This window comes from Dunckerocampus dactyliophorus, chromosome 4, assembly GCF_027744805.1.
Source record: "Dunckerocampus dactyliophorus isolate RoL2022-P2 chromosome 4, RoL_Ddac_1.1, whole genome shotgun sequence".
In the NCBI taxonomy this organism is placed as follows: domain Eukaryota; kingdom Metazoa; phylum Chordata; class Actinopteri; order Syngnathiformes; family Syngnathidae; genus Dunckerocampus; species Dunckerocampus dactyliophorus.
Window position 1 is genome coordinate 29,332,865 of NC_072822.1, and position 24,839 is coordinate 29,357,703.

The 24,839-nt window shown below is 40.6% G+C and overlaps 1 protein-coding gene across 2 annotated transcripts in view; it reads right to left on the reverse strand.

Moving 5' to 3' along the window:
• Nucleotides 1-24,839, reverse strand: part of golga1 (golgin A1) — a 34,959-nt gene that overhangs the window by 7,574 nt on the left and 2,546 nt on the right. Inside the window, exons 3-20 of one of the 2 annotated variants that reach the window (XM_054774728.1) lie at nt 23,578-23,668; nt 22,801-22,875; nt 19,243-19,340; nt 18,164-18,196; nt 16,633-16,761; nt 13,434-13,603; nt 10,159-10,270; nt 9,995-10,078; nt 9,750-9,875; nt 9,169-9,264; nt 8,907-9,002; nt 6,984-7,079; nt 5,757-5,897; nt 3,886-3,960; nt 3,699-3,788; nt 3,512-3,614; nt 1,192-1,352; nt 912-1,070 (exon numbers count right to left, since the gene is read on the reverse strand). In XM_054774728.1, the coding sequence (XP_054630703.1) occupies nt 912-1,070; nt 1,192-1,352; nt 3,512-3,614; nt 3,699-3,788; nt 3,886-3,960; nt 5,757-5,897; nt 6,984-7,079; nt 8,907-9,002; nt 9,169-9,264; nt 9,750-9,875; nt 9,995-10,078; nt 10,159-10,270; nt 13,434-13,603; nt 16,633-16,761; nt 18,164-18,196; nt 19,243-19,340; nt 22,801-22,875; nt 23,578-23,668 (1,935 nt within the window). The remainder of the gene's footprint in view (nt 1-911; nt 1,071-1,191; nt 1,353-3,511; nt 3,615-3,698; nt 3,789-3,885; nt 3,961-5,756; nt 5,898-6,983; nt 7,080-8,906; nt 9,003-9,168; nt 9,265-9,749; nt 9,876-9,994; nt 10,079-10,158; nt 10,271-13,433; nt 13,604-16,632; nt 16,762-18,163; nt 18,197-19,242; nt 19,341-22,800; nt 22,876-23,577; nt 23,669-24,839) is intronic. The other variant, XM_054774729.1, reaches the window with a different exon arrangement.

The window sequence follows — 24,839 nt, forward strand, 5'->3', positions numbered from 1 at the left end:
CTGTATTTCTTTTATGTTACCATTAGTGTTCCCTCGCTACATCGCGGTTCACCTTTCGCGGATTCGCTCTTTTGCTGATTTTTTAAAGTGCAATTTTGCACATTTTTTTTAATCAGCGTATCAACGTGTATTGTGTTCAGCGTCCTTGTGGCGTATTAGAGTGATCAGCCGGTGCTCTGCTGCATGTGTCTGTTATTGTATTTACTCCTGTTACTAGTAGAGGGTGCAGTATACTCATGTGAGTTGAAGACGTGTCCGGTTTGTCTCAGTAAATACAGTCGCAACAGTCCTGATTGGCTAAGGGAGAACCCACCCATCGTATTCTGCGTTGTGATTGGCTGTAAACCGTTGTCAGTCAATCTCCTTCGTGCAGGACTGCCTGTTTAGTGTTGTACATGTTGTATGAAGGTAGAAGTTACGCGACTTTAGGGTGCCTGGAATACTGTAAATGAATCTTTGGTTCATGGCGGACGATGAGGAGGAATATGTTTTAACAAGGATACAAGAACGCTACAGCCTAACGGCGCCAGGACAAGCCACCATCAGAGGAGTGAATATGCGTGAGTCACTTAATTTGTTGTGTCCAATCTCGTAAATTGGTCATTAAAATTGAAATGAAATTTGAGAGTGTTTAAACAAAAGAGAAATGTGAGAAAATGTTATTGCCTGTGTAAGTGTATAAAGTGTATGGTGAGGGGTTTCACTGCCTTAAAACACATAATTGTACAAAAATATAGTTGGCTACTTCACGGATTTCACTTATTGCGGGCTATTTTGGGAACCTACCCCCCGCGATAAACGAGGGAACACTGTATTGTTTTTTTATTTGTCATCATGACCTCACTTTCCTCCCCTGACTGCACGTCACTGAAGTCTGAAGACTTTAATGAGCGGTAGCTTCACAATTGTACCCTGGTCTTGTCACTGAGCTGCTGCTCCAGCTCTCTGTTGACCTTGTGTATGTTGTCCAGGTCATCCACTGTCACGCTGCCGTTGTGATCCTCCTCGCACACAGCAGGGCTGTGAAGCTGCTCCGTCAGAGTCTCTACCTCCACCTCCAAGTATGAGATCTGCAATCACACCACCGTGTACATACACAAACTTAACTAGTGCTCACATTGTAAGACGCTGCATATCTGATTTTGGTTTGAACACATGGAGGAGTGAGAATATAAATGGGCTGGTACTGACTCGAGCCTGACAGTGGTCAAGCTGTTGAGTCTGGCTGAGTAGCTCTCCCCTCAAGATAGTGAGCTGGGAGTCTTTGTCCAGCTCCATCTGCCTTCCTTGGACCTGCTGCTGCTCAAATTCCTCTTGCAGCTGGACCAGCGCGGTCTTCCGATTGTGTACCTCTGCAACACACAGTGTACTTAACACATATGTATCCAGCGTATTTCCATGACAGCCAAAATGCCGTAAAAAATGCATAATTCAACACTGAACAGGTTACTATACAAAACCCTTTGAAGTACAGTCAATCGCTGCTTTTTGTGGGGGTCACCTTTCGGGATCACGGGGATACTGCCATAAAATGTCTATTTTTGGCCCACGGCTCGCTCCTCTCCCTCCACACCCTACTGCTAGCTTCACGTTGACATTCTCCTCCAATTTCAGATAAACATTTGCAATAAAAACGACTGATTGACTTATTAGATAAGAGCCAGGAACTTCCTGTTCTCTCCTGAATTGTCAATGACACAATCCAGGTTTAGTCCCTAAATATGCCACACACACTTACTAAACACATTTAAAGTTGGGGTGTCCCGATAGAACTTTTTCACTTCCGATACGACACCGATATTGCAGCCTTGAATACTGGACGATACAGATATTGATCTGATATCAACACAAATCATACATACTTTCATGACTTATTTTGTCGTGTGGAATGTTAGAAAAGGCTTGATCAAGTGATATTGCTCAAACAGAGAACAATAGTCTGCAACATTTGTTACATTATCTTATCATTCTTCTATGTATCAAAAATGGAATACAGGAAGTGTAAATGTACTGCAAAAGATGTGAACAGATGGGGGGTAGGATTAAATAAGCTTTGCTCCTTCCTACTCCTTTTGGACATGTGGAACTGTGAATTGAATTATGTGATCTATTATATTGTAACTTGTATGCATGTTCAAATAAAAATAAATCACTCCCAGCGTCCATTACCAAACAAGGTTCCACTATATTTCCAAATAATTTTTTCAACCTGTGCAGTCGTCCCTCGCTAAATGATCACTGTTTCGTGGTTGACTGTGGTGTATTATTAGTCCAAAAATATTGAAAGACAAGTCATATGTCATATTCTGGTCACGAGGCGCCATTAATGTTACATTGATGAAACATAGATTACATTACTTTAATACTCTCTATGGAGTCAGCCATGGTATGGTCGACATAACATTGTGAAAAAAAGTTCTCCTCTCATTCCGTCTGGACGTCCTACGTTTTTGGGTTCTTACTTTGCCCTTCTTTCTCACTCTGTTTGAAACACTTTCTTAAGTTTAGAACAAATACATTGGGAGCTAACTAGTTAGCTCGGTAGCTTGCTGTACGCTATGAGCGGTGGCTGTCTCTTATGTCCCTGCAGTGATCCCGAAGCCTGCCCATTAGTGCTGTGCAATGTGGGTGTAAACCAAAAAATAATAGGAGTGTAAAGGTGATTTTTTTTGGGAACTGTGGTGGTGGGCTGCATGGGAGGCGGACTGCCGCCGCTGTGTCGTGCCGCTGCTGCGTCGCAGTGTGTTTTTTAAATATTGAAATTTATTGTCTGTAATAATGTCAACCAGTTAACAGCGATAAACAAGGGACAACTGATTCTGAAAACAAAAAAAATCATCAGCATAGTATGATTTTTTACAATAAATAGAAATTACATATAACAATAAGTGTAATACATAAATAATAATAAATAAAGACAAGCATAACAAAGCAAGTTAAAGACTCTTCTTCCTTATATTTTGCAAACATCAACTGCTTGTATTTTTTCTTGAATTCACTCATCTTGGTGCATTGAGGATTTGTATGTTCTCTATCCGCGGCATTATGGATTATCCTCACTGATCTTTTTTGTAGTACATTTAGCAAGTGAAGATCGCTTTTGTAGTTATTACCCCATATCTCCACACAATAAATTAGACACGGTAATACCAGAGAACAGTAAAGAGTGTGGAGTGATGTTTGATGAAGAACAAATTTCGCTTTCTCCAATATTGAAGTATTTCTCGCCACCTTATGTTGTATATTTTTAATGCAAGGTTTCCAGCTAATTTTTTCATCTAATATGAGCCCCAGTAATTTATCTCATTCAATCGTCTATTTGTATTTGGTTGTACACGTCCTTTCTGCTATTACCAAATAGCATTATTTTACTTTTACTTAAGTTCAAGGATAATCTGGTTTTAATCAAACTATCGTCTTAATATTAGTGTCATTACAAATCCAGAAGTTTGCAACTCTAACCATAAAATGAGGAATGAAATGTAATGGTTTTAAAAAGATGTGCGGGTACCATCATGGAGGGTTTGGATGTCTTTCTCTCTCAACAACAGTGTCTCACTGAGCTTGGACAATTCCTTTTGTGAGCTCTGTAGAGATACGTTCAGCTCCCCAACCTGAAATCAAGCACATAAAAACACTCATTAACACACATCAATAAAACCAAGTTGACTTTGACAAAGATGTGTGTGGCCACAGACCTGTGTTTGTAGTTCCTCTCTTTGTCGTCTGCTTTCTTCGAGAGCTTTCGCAATTTCAGTGCTAACTGTCTGTTGGCCGTCTAATTCCGCCTACATGAAATCATTGTGGTGTTAGCATTTTTCTCCAAGCATTACAAGTTCACAATTAAAAATTAAAAAACAGCCAGAATGAGAGTTCCAATCATACCTTGCACTCATCCAGTTCTTGCATCTGCTGTGTCAGAGTGGCATTTGCCTTATCTCTTTGTCTTTCCAAGTCGGCCTACCAAGCAAGAACAGTGAACAGGGAAAGTATTAGGTTCTAGCTTAACACGCATCCTATGCAATCAATACAAATGCTGACAGCTCCAACATAACTGACATCAGAACATAACTTTTGCAAGCAGTGACATGCGGTGAGGGACTGTTTTGGAGATTCTAAATGTTAATATGGGTTGCTCATTAAGAGCATAACAAAAAACCAAACCAAAACAAATTTAAAAAAAAAACGCTTTTCCTCTCTATGGAAGGGCGGCAGTGACCGTCCAGCTCAAACCTCTTCAGGATGAAGCGAGTACTGCAGCGTGTTCTCATATGACATTTCTGTGTATTTTATTGTAGGATTAGCAGGAATGATGATGTCACACTTGCATTAAAAGACACAGTGCATAATATGTTTCTACAACATGATACTATTGGATACAGCACAAACTGGCAGGCGCCATCATCCAAGTGCACTCAGACGGTGGGCATGGCTTGCGCACTAAGCCGAGAAGAGATGCTCCCAGCAGCCTCTTAGGTTTCTGCCTTGTATTTTTGCTAAACAAAACGCTTAAAAACAATTGGAATCATACAGAAAATACATTTATAATACAGTTCAATGGACAAATATGAATATTTATTTTATATTATGGTTATTGTTTTTTTCTTCCTTTCTTCTTTAAAAGCGAGGTATGCACTGACCCGTCATTATCGCATATCGTTACTGTCAGCAAAATATGGTTCGTTATGTTTTGTGGCCATTATTCCATTTGATTTGACTAATAGAAGTTCTAATTATGCACAAACATACAGTACATATGCATTTCTGATAACGTAATATAATCTCACACTGATTTGCTGTGATTATCTGCTTGAGATTAGAGGCCGCTTGTCTCCAAAGCAAGTTCTCCACATGCTTATCACCTGATTAACACAGTCATTGTCTCTGTCCCTCACAGGAGGAGACCAGCACTCCTCCCCTCACAATATATGGTTTCCTATATTAACACTTTAGTATGAATAGTCACACATTTTCTCTGGAGGCGTTCTGTTCAGGTTGGGTTAGTTCTACTGTTTTAATCTGCCTGTAATGAATATGAAAGACTGAATTTAACAAGCCATTTCTGCAAATATGGTGCCTCATGTAGTTAGTACTTTACACCAGGAGACGGCGGACATCTGTAACTTCAATCTGAGCAACATTTGTGGGTGTTTCAATGCAAAGTTTATAAGTTTATAGACTTTGAAGGCCCTTGAGCATACTTGAGCCAATGCTTTACTAAACCGTGTTCGGGGTAGCAGGAGGGGACGTTGTGGGTTGTCAAAACACCTCGACTAGTGAGGGGGTAGCGGGAATGTAAAAAAAAAATACGGAAATAGCGGCATATGCAGTACCATCCGCAGGATACTCTTCTGCAAAAAATACACTGCTAATAGTTATGACCTGAGAATATAATGACCTGGATAAATGAGAATATTTACAGGCAATATATCCATCTATGTAATAATAGCAGTAATAATGGCAGTGCAGGCAGCACTGGTGTTCAAGATCCCGCTGTAAATGACGATGACGGCTGGCTTTGCTTGAGAGAAGAGGAAGACTAGATGAGTACACATTAGATGAGTACACTTACTCCCATGACACTTTGGATCATGCTGATGATTTTTTACAATTTACAGTATGGCTTTATCTCTAACCATTTTCAAGCTACCACCTTTTGAAATAGGAATGTCAAAACTGAAAAAAACTCTGGCGCCAAAAGGGTTAAGACGTGCTGTATATTAACAACGCTGGCCAACAAAATGAAAAGAGCCTACCATTGTGTCTTGCATCAGATGTTTATCTGTCTGCACAGCAGTGATACTCTCCTCCAGCTGCTTGATCTTCTCCTGACTCTGCTGCTGCACCAAACACAACTGCTGATCCAAAAAGGCCTTCTCTGTACTCCACTTTACTTGCTGTGGAAAAAAAATACATGCATTGCAGTAAACTAAATGTGTGTGATTCATTCATTCTTAAAATGACAATAAAACAATCAGACTTTCCCTTCTTTACCCTCATTTTCCCAGAAAATTTCCCATACAGTAATCCCTCGCCACGTTGTGTTTCAAATTTCGTGGCTTCACTCTATCATGTTGTTTCAAATTTAATTAATTAATACAGTAGGTCAAGCTGTTTTGTTTGTTGAATACGGCCTATTATTAGTCAAAAATATGTATCTTTAAACAAATGCTACTTATTTTTTTGCCTAAATGAAGCATTTTCAAGCTTAAAATGGCTAAATGAAGTAAAATATAAGGCATTCAGAAGACACATTCTGTTGTGATATGTAGTAGTGTTTCCTCGCTACATCACTGTTCAACTTTCGCGGATTCGCTGTTTCGCAGATTTTTTAAAGTGCAATTTTGCTTCTTTTTTTTTTTTAACAGCGTACGAACGCGCATTGTGTTGACGTGTGTGGCTCCACCTCATCTCAGTGTGTTTATATACCTGTACAAGCATATTAGGAACCCACAATAGACAACAGCCGGCTAAATATAGAGCCACAACAGTCCTTATTGGCTAAGACAGAACCCGCCCATTGTGTTCTGCGTCATGATTGGCTGTAGACCATTGTAAATCAGTCTCCTTTGTACCGTTGCTGGCAAACTAACTAACTGAGTGAGCTGCTTGCTAACCGTCAATAAACAATCAAGAAGAAGAAGCAGCAGCTAAATAAATCTTCGGTTCAATGAGTAAGACGAGGAGGAGGACGACGGCAGGAGCAATATGTTTTAACAATGATACAAAAACGCTACGTAAGGAGACTAGGAGACTATAGTGACTATATTTCATGACAAGGGGGCTCCAAGCGCATTTATAAAAGGTCTTACACAGGTTTTCTATGCCTATACCCCGCCTCTCACCCGAAGTCAGCTATGGATAGGCTCCAGCATACCCCCGCGACCTTAATGAGGATAAGTGGCATAGAAAAAGAAATGGATGGGTCTACAACCAATTAACCGTGATAAATACATTTTTCTCTTTCAACGCTAGAAACTAACCAGTTTATCTGCCAGCTGTTCTTTCGCTACAATCTGCTGCTCTGCAATCTTCAGTCTTTCACAACTTTCTTGTAGTTGCTGCTCCAGGTTTGCTATCTGAAAAACAACAGTAAAATAACAAGATTTTCACAACACAAACTTAAATGGATAATTCGTATTTTTTGACATGTACTTGCATGACATCCCCATCAGCACTGGACTATATCAACAGTGACCTACCCCCCCACTTGGGCCTGCCAGTCCAGTTCTGGCCAGATTTCCGTGACGAGGAACGTAGTTCTGCTTAGTTGCTGGGTCATTTAAGTAAAGATTTCTCCAAACAATGTTTTCACAAGAGAATTACAATACAATTGAATACAATTGCATCATAAAAATGCCTAAAAAAATAATAATAAAAAAAAAAATCAGACCTCACAAATTGCTCGCCGTTATATTTGTTAAGTGGGTTAAGTCTCTTTTGATATAGTCCACTGCTGATGGGGATGTTATACAACTTCATGTCAAAAAATCCAAACTATCCCTTTAATAATAATAATAATGGGTTAAATTTATATAGCACCCTTCAAGGTACCCAAGTCATTTGTGGCTACATGCCCTGGGGTAGACCGACGGAAACGTGGGTGCAATCTCTCCGACCACCAAACATTCATACACCAGTGAGGGCAGCATTGCAGACAAGGCGGGTGAAGTGTCGTGACGAAGGACACAACAACAGTGACTGGGATGGAGGAATCAGGGATCAAACCACCAACCGTCTTTTTTCCGGAAGACCTGCTCTACTTCCTGAGCCATTGCTGCCCAACATCGATATGCGGACACTGGCTGACAATGCCTGAAGTGGAATTCAGCATGGCTTGAATTGTTTAAAGTAGTAAGTGATGAGTGATTTGCAAAGGCCCTGAGAAATTGAAGTCTTAATATCCATCCCCTCGAGAAAGGGATTGCCACTGGATATACTGTCTCGCCTATTCAGTTCATCATGGGTGTGAACCTCATCATTACAGCAGTGGAAAAGGTGACCAGAGGGCCACATGTGACCTCTGGTGCCCAACAACTGGTAATAAGGTGCTTCATGGATGATCTCACAATTACAACATCCTCCCATGTGCAGGCAAGAATGGTTCTAAATAAGCTCAGTGAGGTGGCACCTTGGGCTCGGATGACATTCAAGCCAAGAAAGTCAAGGACCACGATTATCAGGAAAGGTAACATCATGAACAAATTGATCTGTTTATATATGACATCTGTGACGAAAGACTTAAAGTTGGTATGATTTGCGGATGCTACTACTGCCTTTTGCTCTGGGGAATAGTTGTGGGACTGACAGGAAGTTAGAGGGAAAAGGCAGTACAAAGACTAGGGGTGGCGGCAGAGAGAGCCTCCTATTGGATATGGAGCAAGCGGGAGGAGGCATGCTGGCAGCCAGGAGGGAGTGAGTAGTGGCTGGCCACCACTGCTGACCTGCCAGCGGGAGGGTTTAGAGTCAAAACACACAATCTGATGACACAACCTCCTGGCTAAAGGCTGCAGTCATTATGTAATGACAAAGAGGAGAGGCTTCATAAGTTGTTATGTAAACATAGGAGCTAACTGCAGCTAACTGCAATTTAAATCATTTATATTAAAAACCACCCCGCCTGTCACCTGAAGTCAGCTGGGATAGGCTCCAGCATGCCCCCGCGACTCCACTGAGGAGAAGCAGCATAGAAAATGGATGGATATTATAAAACCTCAACATTAAAATAATGAATCAAGAACAGAGCATTACCATGCCTCTCTGCAACCAATATGTTCTCTAAACAACATCTGACATGAATGACATGGAAGTTGTGTGCTGACTACACATCTGATTATGGCTCTCCCCCATTCTAGTAAAATAATAATGCGGCATGATATAATGTCTTAGATATCTTTCCAACATACTTGTGTGTCGGTTCTCTCTCGGTAGGACCTGGAGGATTCATCTTTATGTCGGAGAAGTGTCTGCAGCTCGGTAATGCTGCATGTGGTTCTGGATACCTGTGGTCAGAGGCGCAGGCTGCTATAAAAAAATTCCTTTGACTTTCTATCAATTTGTTCCTTTTCTTCAGGGAACTTGACTTACTGTAAATATATGACATGTACTTATCAAGTCACCTTTAAGTCTTCTTAAGTCTCTTAAGGTGAAATGTGGTGAGCAGCATACCTGTGCCTGCAAGGAGCTGACAGTATCAGCATGCTTTGTCCGAAGGTCAACAAGCTCTCTTCTGGCCTCTTCCAGTCTCTGCTCAAGACTGGACTTCTGAATTGTTGAACAAATGATAAAAGGTGTTTATGATACAGAACATTAAGGGAGACTTTATTATTTAAGGTTTTCTTTTGGTTTAACCCTTTTTTTAATTTAGCATTTTTACATTCTTGCGTGTTTACCTTTATAGCCCACCTTAAAAACTGTTCACCTTGTCTGGGCTAGTTTGCTGTTGGTTGAATTTTGGTTGATTGCCTGTTTACTTCTGCTTTGAGAGCACCTGCCTTCTTGCGCCGAAAACGTTATGAGAAATAATGTGACGACTCAAATCTTGGTGAACATTATTGATCATGTATCAGGTTTTACTTGACCAATTTTCAGCATTTAAAAAAATGGTAGGCGGGTCTGCGCTTGCATGGCGAGTTTAAAGGGAGCGGCTGTGTATCTACTGTATGTCATCACGCTACGTCACCTATTATGCTGCGCCTGCATTATCCATGTCCACAAGGTCAAAGACATCTGAGAGTTAATCGTCGTACCTCCTGAAGAAGCTCCTGAAGATGCTCGTCTGGGCTTAGGTTTCCTTGTAGCCTTTTCTCTAGGGAGCTCACTTTCTTCTGAAGGTCCCCTAACAAGCGTTCCTTGTCCTCCTCAGTAACAGAAGACTGATGAATTCAAGAGATGTTAGAAAAGTAAAGTGAAAACTGATTTGAAATCCTAAACTCTGAAAAAGCTATAAGCAAAAGCAATCATGTCATTTTTCAAAAAAAGTTAGTTGTCTGACCTTTTCTTGTTGCAATTTCAGGGCATCATGTTCAGTCTGTAGCTCATGAAGGGAGCTCTCTAAAGAGGACACCATACTCTGTGACTGAGACAAGCATGCTATGTTGTAATGTGCTACTCATAATGAACTGAAGTCAAACTTGACTAAACATTTATACCACTGACCTTCTGCAAGTCTTCTGAGACCTGCTGGATGACTGACCGTAACTTCTGGTTTTGCCCCTCCAGCTCACCAGCTGTCTTGTCTGCCTCTTCTCTGAGCAGCAGCAGCTCCTCTCTGCACAAATCCAATTCTAAGTAACATTCCTCGTTTTGATACGAAAAACTTTTAACCCAACAAGAAATAAATTTCAACAGTAATCCCTCGTCATTTTGCACTTTGAATTTTTTCAACATTATATTACGGAATAATAAATAATGTTTCGTGTTGAATACGGCCTATTATTAGCCCAAAACATGCATATTTAGGCAAATTGTATGTATTTTTTGGCCTAAATGAAGCATTTTCAAATCATAAAAACAGTAAAATGAGGTAAAATACAAATATAAGGCAGTCAGAAGATGCATTCAAAGACAGGATGATATGTAGTATTAGTAATGTTACTGTAATAGTGGTAATAAAATAAGGGTGTCTTAAAAAATAGCTTACATTAATGAAACTATTGCAGTTGCGTCTGCAACTACATCTTCTTTAACCACAAGCACGGATATTATCGTTTGTTGAGGATTCTGTAGCAAAGAAAAATAATGGGCAAAATTGTATGACCTCTTGGATCGATACATTCAAAGATTTTTGCAGTCATTTTATCCACTGACGAGTAAATGCACAATCTATGGTGATAAAATAAGTAAAATAAGAAAAAAACAGAAAAAAGGTAATTTGGGGAAAAATAAAATGGATTTCATAGGGCCCGATTTATTGGCACAATAATCCTGGGTCTGGAACCAATTAACCACAACAAACAAGGGACTACTGATTCCCAGATATATATATTTTTTTTATTCTTTCTCGCATGCATTACAGTACACAAGACTCTAATTCACACACAGTACAGATTGCTTGGTGAGTATTTGACGATTTTGCCTAATTATTTGATGTGAAGACTCTAAATATTTCAGATTTAGAGTAGACTCTACTGTACAAAGGGTCCCCAAAGTTTGGATATATAATATATATATAGTTATCCCTCATTTATGATGGTTAATTGGTTCCACAACCGCCCACGATAAGTGGATTTCCGCGCCGTAGGATTCAATATTCATAAACTGGATATTTTCATAGTTAGATTATAGAAAACCTATTTATGACTTTCTAAATACAAATCAAATTTGAACCCTGTAGACATGAAATAACATCCCTATGCTCACCTTTACACTCCTACTCTTCTTTGTTGACGCCACATTGCACAACACTACGGGATCGCTGAGCTAACTAGTTAGCCTTCAATTTATTTGTTCTAAACTTAAGAAAGGGTTTCAAATGGAGTGGGGTAGAAGGACAACGTTAGAAACCAAAAACGTACCACACAGAATGGGAGGATAACTTTTTTTCCACTCTATCATGTCGGGCATGCTATGGCTGACAGACTCCATGCACTGTTAAGGTAATGTATTCTAAGGTAATATCTCCTTAATGTAACATTACGGACGACTAGTGACCAGAATACTAACCATGACTTGTCTTTCAATAGTTTTTGACTAACAATAGGCCATAGTCAATCACAAAACAGCGACCATTTATTAATTAATCCAATTTTGAAAAACCACCATAGATCGAAGGAGCGATGTTTGAACCGCGATGTAGCAAGGGATATATAATATACAGACGTTATATTTTTTAAGGCCGCACGGTGGTATAGTGGTTAGCATGTTGGCCACACAGTCACAGTCTGGAGATCGGGAAGACCTGGTTTGATTCTCCCTTGGGCATTTCTGTGTGGCGTTTGCATGTTCTCCCCGTGTGTGCGTGGGTTTTCGCCAGGGATATTTTGGATATTTTTTTAAAAGATGAATTTAGTATTTCCATCCATTCTTGTAATTAGGAACGCAGGGGTATGCTGGAGCCTATCCCAGCTGACTTCGGGCGAGAGGCGGGTACACCCTGGACTGGTCGCCAGCCAATCGCAGGGCACATATAGACAATCATTCATACTCCCATTCATACCTACGGACAATTTAGAGTCGTCAATTAACCTAACCTGCATGTTTTTGGAATGTGGGAGGAAACCGGAGTACCCGGAGAGTACTCTCTCCCCACAGAGATGCCCAGCGGAGATTCGAACCCAGATCTTCCCGATCTCCAGACTGTGTGGCCTGTGTGCTAACCACTCAGCCACCGTGCGGCCCAATTTAGTATTTCATGAATACAAAATAAAATGAAACTGTGTATGGTAAATGTACTTTGTATATTGTATATGCAAAAATATATAAATAGTATACAGTGAGGAAAACAAGTATTTGATCCCCTGCTGATTAAATTGAAGTTGACTCTCTTACAAAGATATGAACAGTCCATCATTACGATAAGTTTGGTATAAAGTCTTGTTGACAAGTACGGAGGTCAGACGTTTCTTTAGGTTGCTCACTAAGGGTTGCACACGTCTCAGGAGGGATTTTGGTGAGAGAAACATCCCCAAAGCAGAATATTCCCACCTCCATGTCTGACAGTAGGGATTGTTTGTTGGGCTCATATTCACCATTTCTGCCAAACATGTTGATGCCTAAGAGCTTAATTGCTTCTCTGAGGCATTCAAGTGTTCAGACGGGCGTGGCCATCTGTGTACTTGAGCAGGGGGACCTTGCCAGCACAGCACTAAAGAGAGACTGAGGTCCCAACTCCCTTGAGGTCATAAACCTTGTAATTCTGGGCTGGTCCCTCACCTTTATCAGAATCATTTTTACCCCCCAAGAAATGAAATCATGCATGGAGCTGCAAGCGAAGATGATTGATGTTCCATGTTCAAATTATTGCACCAATAGTGCTCTCTACCTCACCAAGATCCTTGTTGATGGTCACTCTTCCTGTCTTGTGCAGCTCTACAATCTTGTCCCTGAGATCCTTTGACAGCTCTTTGAATGTAAGAAACTGATTCTTGATAGGGTCTTTTATCCTCACAATAACAGGAGTTTCGGAGAACTTTCCTGTGGGGGTCAGATTGTTTGCTGGTTGGTAGGGAATCAAATACTTCCTTCAATCAAATACAAATTCATTTATAACCTTTATTTCTTTATATTTTGCTTTTCTTGTACATTTTTTGGAGTTAAATACACCTACCAAAACAATTCTGGACATAGGTTTGTCAGGGAAGGAACTTACAAAATCAGCAGGGGACCCAAAACCTACTTACCCGACTGTGTCAACAAACGGCACAAGAAGATACCAAAAAAAAAAAAAAAAAGATAAAGATAAAAAGACTCAAATAAACAATGGTTCCTTTTACCGTTCTATTTCCAGCTCAGTGTTAAGACTGGAGCTCTCGTCGTGCAGCGTTTGTAAAGCTTGTAGTTTTTCCCGAGTTTCAGAAAGCCTTTGCTTCGTTGAATGAAGTTCAGCCGCCTTCTGTTGGAGGTCCCGCTTATGCTGACCCAGTTGTTCTTCCTTTCTCAGCAGCTTTAAACATTGACAGGAAAACCTTTGTTAAATTACAAACATATTAGTACTTACAGTTGCAACAATTAATCAATGTTTAATCAATCATCCAACAATTTTGGTATTCGATTCATCGCTTTTTTATTTAAAAATAAAATATCGTCTGATTTCAGCCTCTCGAATGTCTATATCGGTTAAGTTCCATAAAAGCAGAATATTATCTTTGTGTTTTTGGCTAAGCAAGATATTCACACACATCAGCTTTGACTTTGCAGTGATGGACATTGTTGCCTCTTTTCTGATATGTTGCAGACCAAACCACTAACTTGTTTGTTTTTGCTGCATATTTATTTGGTCCATCTTAGGGCTAACCAATTACTCGATTCATCGACTAATAATCGTTAGTTGCAGCCCTCCTGGTGCTGTGACTGCCAAAAAGAACTTGTGCAAGCCCAGTAGTTACAGTACATGACAGTAGATCCCTGCTATTTGTGGGGTTGCATTCTCAGACCACCAGGGAATGCCGAACAAACGCGAGTAATTGAGACGCCCATAAAAATGTTTTATTTTTGACATTTTAATCAAGCATGTGCCATATGCTGTGCATAACATCAATTTGCTTAAGGAAGTGCAATTTGCAGTGAATTAGCTTGTCATTTACAGCCATACTCACACGTCACAAACCAAAAGTCTGGCTCACTCACAGTGCAACCAAAAATAAAACAAGTACAGTGGGACCTTAATTTTCAGACACACCACTTTTCATAGGATTAGTTTTTTGTCAAAAATTATTGATAACAAAATGTCTTGGTTTTCGTACACTGTCTCAGTTATAGTACGGCCAAACAGTGCGCCTGACAAACTAGTCAAGTGCCCAAAAAAAGCTCTGGAAAGCATGCATACTGGTTCTTTTAGAGTTGGGACACTTTAGGCAGATTCCGGACAGGGAATCCCTTACTCATCTTTATTATGGGTGTGTGGTATATTGTGTAAATGCTGAGAAGCATTTCGACCATCAAAATGTTCAGCTCATTCAGGACATGTAGGATATCTTTCAGGACTTTTGTAAAAATTCCCACATTTTCTATAATTCTGTATTTTCTGTGAAATTTTTCCCCTTTGAAAATGAATGGACAATTTCAATGTCGTCCCCTATTGGTGGAAATTCATTTTACATTTAACAATTCTGCTTATTCTGTGCATGTAGGAGTGCGACAATATCTCGATATGGCGATATATTGCGATATTTTATCTCCCGATCGATTATCGATGTGTGCCCGCTAAGTATCAATAATTTTGATTTAAATACGTTCGCTATAAACTGCCTCACTCATTATTAGGTCCTTTTGCGCAATTTCATGGCGGTCCGCTGGGGGCCCGCCTCGCGGGAGCGGCTGGAAAGTCGGCAGAAGTCGACAAGCGAAGTAAACACACAACGGGAGAGAACATGGCGGACATGAGCGAAAAACAGAGGTTGAAAGCTTCACTGGCAGCCTAGAAGTCAAAAGTGTGGATGCATTTCGGGTTTTACATTACTGATGATGGAACAAAGCTGGAGAAGGACTTTGCTATATACAAGAACTGCTTCACAAAAGTTAAGTACACTGGAAACACAACGAATATGCACAGCCACTTGCAGGGCAATCACCCAGAGCTAGCAAGCCAAAGCCTGCGGCCATACAGTGTTGTCGAGAATGATGGGTTTCGCTTTATGATGCGCACTTTGGAGCCATGCTACGAAATACCAAGTCGAAAACATTTCACCAAAATATTGTTTATCAAATTGTGTTGGTTCCCTCAAAATGTGCAGTTAGATGCCTTGCAGTAAATTTGTTCTTTACAGCAGTGTTACACAGAAATGGTGTCACTGTTTATAAAATAAGCTATAGGTTTGTTACTGAAATGCTGCACTACAAGAGTGACTGTGTTAGAAACTCATTTGTTTACAGGAATATTGCAATAAAAGTGTCATAAGAAGACACATTTGTTTACAGAAATGCGGCACTAAAATATTCTCACTGTTAAGACAAAAAGTGTTAAAGTGATGGTGCCAAATAAACATGTTTTTTTTCCCCTCTATGTGTTCATGTATCACAAAAGGATTGTGAATGATGGGCAGAATTTTAAAAAAAAGTGCAGTTTTCCTTAAGTTTAACTTTAATCCTTGAAAGTACTACATTCATTTCTGAAACAGACTAATTGGATTAACATCATTTCCATCCATCCATTTTCTATGCCGCTATCCTCATTAGGGTATGCTGGAGCCTACCCCAGCTGACTTCGGGGGAGAGGCGGGGTACACCCTGGACTGGCCGCCAGCCAATCACAGGGCACATATAGACTCACATTCATACCTATGGACAATTTAGAGTCGCCAATTAACCTAACATGCATGTTTTTGAAATGTGGGAGGAAACTGGAGTACCCGGAGAAAACCCACGCACGCACGGGGAAAACATGCAACGGAGATTCGAACCCAGGTCTTCCAGATCTCCTGACAGTGTGGCCAACATGATAACCGGCTTAACATAATTTATTATGGGAAAATTGATGACCAAACCCGAGGTTTCACTGTACACCTGTGGAACACACAATGTATCTGCACCACACGGACAATTGCAGGTATTGAAATAAATGCTTCCACACCAATATAAGTGTGGTACAAGTTATATTATGTGTTGGACATGTGTTGTGTGAGGTAGGCATTAGGGTTGATAAGCTCCTTTTGGTTTGTGATGTGTGAGTAAGGCTGTAAACCTCAGGCTGATTCACAATATATAAAGAACAAACAAGACGAGGTTTGTATTTTCACTACATTCTGTGCAATTCAAGCTTTACCAATGTAGGGCAAATGGGATGGGCTTTCTACTAATTATGGAGATGATGAAGCACAAAATGGCGGGTTTTCCCCACAAATAATGCTTTGATATGATACGAATATGTGGGGATCCACTGTATACCTATCAAAAAAACCTTCTGGTTCATTGCTACACCTCTTGACATCCTACTGTAATGCGAGGGTCTAACAGTACTCACTACGCAAAACATACCATGTGTTTGACTTTAGCAAGTTCCTGTTGCTGAAAGCCTTCCAGTTCGTCGATATCATCCCTCTTCTGGAAAAGTGCCCAACTTTGCTCCATCATCTCATTCAGTCTTCCTGATAAGGCAGACTTTTCCTAAAACATATGCAGGTTTCAGAGTGAGTGATAATGACATTTCTCAACTCAATGAAGAAAACATTATTAAAATATTCCAAAATATACTGTTGCTCAAAATTTTAAGACCATGCACTGTTGGCTATTAAGGACCCCGGGGTTGGCTGGCAACCAGTCCAGGGTGTACCTCGCCTCTCGCCCCAAGTCAGCTGGGATAGGCTCCAGCATACCACCGCGAATTAGGATAAGCGGCATAGAAAATGGATGGATCGTAAGGAAGTTCTAAGGACAGCTTCAAAATGTAAAAAGAAAAAATGGGAGTCTGACAAAAAAAAGAAGAAAAGAGTAAGCTATTTATTGTAAAGAAGCATGAAAGTGAAATAGGATGTTCATTAGCTGATGAAAAGTTTAAAACCACAGTCTTTAAATTCTCTTGATGGCAAAGGCAACGCCTTTTGCAGTGTGCCATTGCTGCTGTGGTTAGACGTAGTAAGACAGTCATTTGAAATTTCTTCAAAGATCCTGAAAGTTATGGAACAATAAAATAAAGTGGTAGACCCAAAAAAATGTCACTGGCCCTGAGCTGGAGGGTCCAATTGGCTGTGCGTCAAGACACGGGACGATTCTCAGCCCAAATGAAGGTTGTTACTGGTGCCGAGTGCAGTCCAATAACCAAGACGCCATATGCGAGAGGAGGGTTTTAGAAGGAAAAAACGTCTTCAAAGGCCCTTCAGGTTGTGCAGGGGCGTCAAACAGCAGATGGCTATGTGGAGATGTTACAGGGGGTATCCCTCATGACTGAAGGCCCTCGTATGTGTGGTAATGACTGGCTTTTTCAACAGGACAATGCGCAGTTCACAATGCTCGCCTGACAAAAGACTTCTTCCAGAGGAATAACCTCACTCTTTTGGACTATCCTGTGTGTTCCCCTGGTTTAAATCCAATTGAGAACGTTTGGGGATGGATCCATCCAATTTACAAAAATGGACATCAGTTCCAGACAGTTGATGCCCTTCGTGAAGCCATCTTCACCACTTGGAGCAATGTTCCCACTAGCCTCCTGGAAACACTGGCATCAAGCATGCCCAAACAAATTTTTGAGGTGATGAACAAGAATGGCGCAGCTACTCATTACTGAGTCCTTTTTTGAACATTTTATTTCTATTTAGGGGGGAATCAGGTTTTTGGTCTTTTGGTCTATGTTCTTAAACTTTTGATCAGCTGATGAACAGTCTATTTCACTTTAATGCTTGTGTGCAATAAATTGCTTACTCTGTTTTTTTGTCTCACTCCCTTCTTTTTGCATTTTGAGGCTGTACTTAGAACCTCCCTAAGAACAGTGCAAAATGTACATTTCTGCAATTTTTCAATGGATCTTAAAATTTTGATCAGGCATATATTATGCCAGAAAAGCAGTGCTTACCTTTTCTATAACAGCCATCTTCTCCATCCATTCCTGTCCGTAAAGGATAGAGAACAATAAAGTACGTATCAGTGCAGTCCCAAGTTAGATACGCATTTGAATGATTATACAATGTACATCTTCGTTGATTTTGAAAAACAATATTGGGTGCACTGCGATTGCCTGGGTACCTTTTGAGCAAGTGGAAAAGATTGTTTACACGAGACAGTATAAGACATAATTAGATGCCATCCACATTGATTTATCTTGCAGGAATGCCGTAAGCTTAATTATATTATAGTTTATTCCGATAACTTTGGATAGTAAGGCTTACTTTGCCAAAATGAATAAGCTCGATGCACGCTGCATCTAAACTCCAGGGTCTTCATTTGTGGTTTAACTCGGTGTTACCAACATCTTCATTGAATGCACTACATGAACATTTTCATGTTGGAATGGTCTTGAGCGGTTGAGAAATGTGGGAGTAGTTAGCAGACAAAAAAGAGCGGAATTTGAAATGTTGGAATGTAAAAATGGAGAGGACTGAGGATTGAACCAGCAGTCAGTGGGCTGGGAGATTACCAATCTACCACCTGAGCCATGCCACCTTGTGGAATAAGTGGAATGTTACAGTAATGGAAAAGTAATCTTACTTTTCACCAGTAGGGGGCAACATTTAATTTGTCCATTCATTTTTAGCAGACAAAAAAAACACGGAATTTGAAATGTTGGAAAGTAAAAATTCAGATGAATTTTAAAATGCATAAGTAAGTTGAATGATTACGGCGGGATCAAGGATCTAACCATTGGTTTGAATCGGTTGAGAAATGTGGGAGGCATCAGTAGAAAAAAATGAGGGGGAATAAGAATTAGTACAGGAATAAATAGATTAAAAATAGTGTACACTTTTCACACTAGTGAACCCACTGCTAATCTTTCCAAATCAGTGAAGATGTACGTTGTATAATCATTCCACCTTGTAAAAAGAACAGTTCAAGTACATCAATAGGGCCAAAATGAATATGACATTCACGCCCATGATGAATGTATGCAAATAAGTATGGAGCGCAACTGTACGTATACGCCAGAATGGCATTGACCTGGTCCTTCTTGTCCAGAGCCAGAGTCATCCCTTCTGCCATTTTGGCTCTGTCAGCCTGGTGGAACTCATTCTGCTCTTGAAGTTTTTTTATGGAAGCTATGGAAACAGAAAAAAACAAGAGACAAATAAAGATGAAGATAAGAAACTGCAACCATGAAATAGGCATAAAACAGCAACGACAACAAAAAAATGCAAAACTACTAGTATACTACTAGTATACTACTATAGAAAGTAAAACAATTATGCTGGGATGGGCTAATCCAAGGAAAAGGTACCGTATTTTCACAACCATAAGGCGTACTTAAAAGTCTTAAATTGTGTCCAAAATGGACGGGGTGCCTCATGATGCGGCGCGCCTTGTGTGTGCAACGATGAGCGCTACGCTCGACTGACTGGGAGCATCTCCTGCCGACACGCTGCAGGGAAATTCACTTGTTACAGCAGCAAGCAAAGTAAAGTAAAGAATACATAGTGACACATGGTTCAAGTGGTGCAGGCGTTGTAGAGCCTGACAGCGGTGGGTATGAAGGAACTGCGGAACCTCTCCTTCTTACACCGTGGGTGTAAGAATCCGGGCAAGGACTACCGTGGCGCAGCAACATCCATCGGATTACAAGGAGAGCTGGCCATCTTCCACTCTTCCACAGTAAAAACATTGCAGACAAACACATCCAGCCCAACTACATCACCAACATGGACGATGTGCCGCTCACTTTCGATATCCCGGTGAACCACACTGTTGAGAAGGGGACCAGCACGGTAGCAATACACACAACGGGGCACGAGAAGTCGGCTTTTACTGTTGTGCTTGGTTGCCATGGTCATGAACAGAAACTGCCACCTATTGTGATTTTTAAGAGGAAGACACTGCATAAAGAAAAGTTGCCAGCCGGAGTCATCATTAAGACCAATCAGAAGGGCTGGAAGAACGAGGAGAAAATGGCTGAGTGACGTGTACGTAAAGACACCGGATGTTTTTTTCCTACGCGTCACCGTCCCTGTTGATCTGTGACTGCATGCGCGCACATCTCACAGCCGCTGTGAAAAACCAAGTGCAGCAAATGAACTTGGAGTTTGCCATCATTCCGGGAGGCTTGACCAAGGCACTCCAACCGCTGGACATCGGTGTCAACAGGGCGTTTAAAGTGAAGTTGCGAGCAGCGTGGGAGCGATGGATGACAGATGGCGAACACAGCTTCACTATGACTTGGAGGCAACGCCGTCGAGTTACACCACAATTTGTGAAGCTAATGTGGATGCTTGGGATAACGTGTCTGCTTGCACTGTTGTTCGAGCTTTCACAAATGCCGACATCATTTCTGAGGAGCCGCACGGCAACGAGACTGACTCTGACAATGACGAGAGGGAACCTGGCGTGTTGATGGAGAACTTGCCCCGCTGTTCATTTGAGATACAGAAGATGAGGACTTTGATGGATTTGCGGATGAGGATTGATCAAAAATAACGTGAGTACATTGTTAAATACATCAATAAAGTACAACCAAACTCAGTTTTGCTCCCAGTGGCTTTTTAAAAACATACGATAGCATGCAAGCTTGCGTATGTTTTAGCGCTCGTGCATGCTCATGTATTGTAGCATTGCTGGGAGCACTTCCTGTTCCCGAGCGTGCTTTGCGGTACTGTTTTGGTTGCTCTTAAAGTTACATGTTTGAGCTACATAGTTGTTAGTTATTGTTCTGCACAAATAGCGGTAATGTCTTGTCTGTTTTTGTCTATCTGCTGCGTTGCTGTGTGATGTTTTTTGTTGTGCACCATGACTGAGACTGTTGTGTTGCGTGATGACCTTCCTGATTTCAAGTGGGTTTTATAAGATGAATTAGAGTTCTGATTTTAATTTGTCCAAAGAAATGAAGCACTATCGCTTCCTCACTGAATCCTAAACGACACAGTATGTTTTAGCGTGCATGCGTGCTACCGTATATTTGACCGTACCTGCGCAAATAATACGGTGCGCCTTATGTATGTGTTAAATACAAAAATAGCACCTGTAACTGAGACTGTGCCTTTTAATACGGTGAACCTTATGGTTGTGAAAATACGGTAGGTAAATGCCAATTTTTGACACATGGCTCGCTCCTCCCCCTACAAACCCCCTGCTAGCTTGAGGTTGACGCAATTTCAGATGAACATACATCCATCCAATATATACATAAAATGTATATGTAGTCACCACTAATGAATGATAATGTAAGATGATCCATGGACACATGGAATCAGTCATGCCGTAGAAGTTATACGTAAGTTTAACTTTTGGTTGCGTTACTATGATGCGTTCAAGGACCGGCGGTCAAATTGCGACACCTCAACACTGTTCAATATCAGTCAAGCATAAAGACATAAACATGTAAAAATAGTGGGCTTTTTTTAACAGTGGTCCATTTATGCTTTGCATTTTACCTGTACTATCATGTATTTATTAGGGCTGTCAAATGATAACTAGATTAATCATGGTTTTCAATCAGGCTAAAAATCAAGCTAAAAGATAGCACCCATGTTGTTGGAATTGCACTGCTGTTGATGCGTTCAGGTGAGAATAAAGTTATGAAAGAGCGTCAGATTCTGTGTGACTCTGTAGAGGCGATACACTGTGTCTGTCATCATCACAGAGAGGAGTGGCTTGCTATGATGCGTTCAAAAATGTAACGTAATTACCGCCGTTAACGCGCTATTTTTGACAGGCTTAGTATTTATACACTATCACTGACTTAGGGTGAATGAGATGCGTTTTCTGCGGAAAAAGCAGCCTATTTTCAGACCATTTTCCCCCCCAAAATTCGCAAATTTAAGGGGTCACGAATGCTGAAACATGAGTATGATGAATGAATAAATATAACACATACAATAAATAATACCTTACAGAATAATGAATGAGTGAATTGAGTAATGAATGATATCAGACTGTGACATGGTTGTCAGTATTCTGCTTCCTCATACCGTTGTACCAAACCTGATATGGTACATTTTTCAACAGTACCTCGCCTTTGCAAGAAGAGGGGAGTGACCACTAAGCTTCGAGCAGGGGTAAGTAATTATTTTGACTGGCTGACCGGTTAAAACATTTTAAAAATTTCGCCAGGGGGATGGGGTGTCTCTCTATATACAGTTGTCCCTTGCCCCATTGTGTTTCAAATTTCACGACTTCACTCGACCACGATTTTTGAAACATATGTTAATTAATGAATCACGCTGTTTCGTGGTTGAATACTATTAGTCCAAAATATGCATATTGAAGAAAATGTGACATATTTTTTTGCCTAAATTAAGCATTGCCAAGCGTTAAAATGCCTAAGTGATCTAATACAAGGAATTAAGAATTAAGAAAATTGTGGAATGCAGTATTGTACGTTGATTATTATTATCATCAACTCTGACTGGACATCAGTATAAAGGGGTCTGGGCTTTCATGACCCTTCAACACAACCACAGGAAACATCATCAAACACTTATGTGGAGGAGCAAAGAGGGTGAGGTGTTGATGTGGCTAAAGAGAAAAGTACCTAATTGGTAGGATAAGGACAAGAGGAGAGGTACGTACAATCTTGGTGCTTTTCTAATGCAATTTCAAGCTTCTCCTTGGTCTTCTGCATTATTCGTAGCTGCTCAGCGTAGTCTAGTGGTGGGGATGCAGGATCATGAGATGGGGCACCAACACAGACAGACACACACACACATACACACACACAAAACACAAGACAAGACGAACGAGGAGGAACAAGATGACAGAGGAAAGGACAAAAGAACAGTAGGAGTGGGAGAAAACAAAGGGGAAAACATGATTGAGAAATAATGACAAATAAACCTGCAAATGATGATTATTATTATTATTATTATTATTGAAGTAAATTGTTAAATTGTATTTGTTTTTTCTGCTTCCGCCTGGATCATTTCATGAGCAGACGCCACCGCATTACAACAGGTGGTTCTTATTTTACGACGTTTCATGGTTACGAACGCGACCAACTAGAAGAAACGTCGGACCTCTGTGCTTGCCAACAAGGCTTTCTCCACCAACTCCTAAGTTACTTTACACATTGGGATGCAAAACAAATTATAACCTTTGTTTCATGTTTTTATTAACACTCTTTCTCTGCGTCACAGTAAACCTACCAGAAAATGGACACTTTATATCCTTGTATCTTACTTTGAAAAGGATAATGCACTGAAAGAAATGAATACAATTGATGAAAACATCCCTGGCGTTTAATATTGAGTTTTTATCAGTTGTAATTGTTGAAAGGGAAAAGATATTTCGAGGCCTCCGTGGACCTCCATTTGAAGACCTGTTTGTGCCTGTCAAGCCTGAACGTCCCACCTGATAGCTTGGCCTCCAGCTTACGAATCTGACCATTCCTCCTGAGGAGTTGGGCGGGCAGGTCATCCCTGGAGCTACTCCCATCAGATGCCTAGTGGGGACACAGACAGGATTACATTTGGGCCAGTTGCCGGGACTACAAAGCATGCCTTGCGGGCACCTTTGAAAGCGCTTAATCGTTGTTACCCAGATAGAATGGTAGTTCACACATTGTTATTGTGTGTTAACTGTTACCTTTTGGTTCATACTGTGAGTAAGACCGTCATTTTCTTTGACGACTGTCTGTCTGTTTGACAGTAGGTAGGTATGAGAAAAACGGATCATTTACTTCTTTATGCATCTGGGATATGGTTTTATCCACAATGTAGTGGCAGTTAGGCATGACGTAGAATGTAGAGGAGCTCAATGAAGCATTTGAAGCCAACATAATTCAGGGGATAGCTCTTTTCTGTTATCTCGAATGACTTTCTGCCGTCCCGTGCGATGCTGCTTCAATTGCGAGATGAGGTTGATCGTATTAAACATCCCCGTTCTGTGCCACCACAGAAAACTTGTGCATGACATGTTTTTCACTCAGCTGCAACATCTTTTTTGGACTTTTAACAAAAAAAATACCACCACACGGCCGACATCACTCCTACTCCTTGCTACTTTGTTAGGCCTCGCTGTTGTGATCACGTGGGCTCTATCCGGCTGCTGCTAGATAAACGTGCTCAGGCGAAGTCTGGAATCGACTGCTTATATCGGAGTGCCAATATCGGGGATTTCCAATGTAGGCCGGTAAAATCAGATTTTGCTGATATCGGCCCGATAATCTGTAATCATTCAACTTTTTATGTATTTCAACATTCAGTCTACAGTTTTACTTTCTAACATTTCAAATTTCGCTGTCTTTAGTTATCTAAAAATGAATGGACAACTTAAATGGTGCCCCCCTACTGGTGGAAAATAACTTTCCATGACTGTAACATTCCAATTATTCTACAGGGTGACATGGCTCAAGTGGGAGATTGACCGTGTTTCGATCCTCAGTCCTTGTATAATGGTTCAACATATTTCTATATTTCAACAATCATTGTCAATTTTTACATTCCAACATTTCAAATTCCACTGTTTTGTTGTCCGCTAAATTCTCAAAACACATTTCTCAACTGCTTCAAACCATTCCAACCTCAAAATGTTCATCCCATTCAGGACATGTAGGTTAACTATCAGGACTTTTCTTGAAAAAAAAAAATTCCCATATTGTCCATAATTCAATA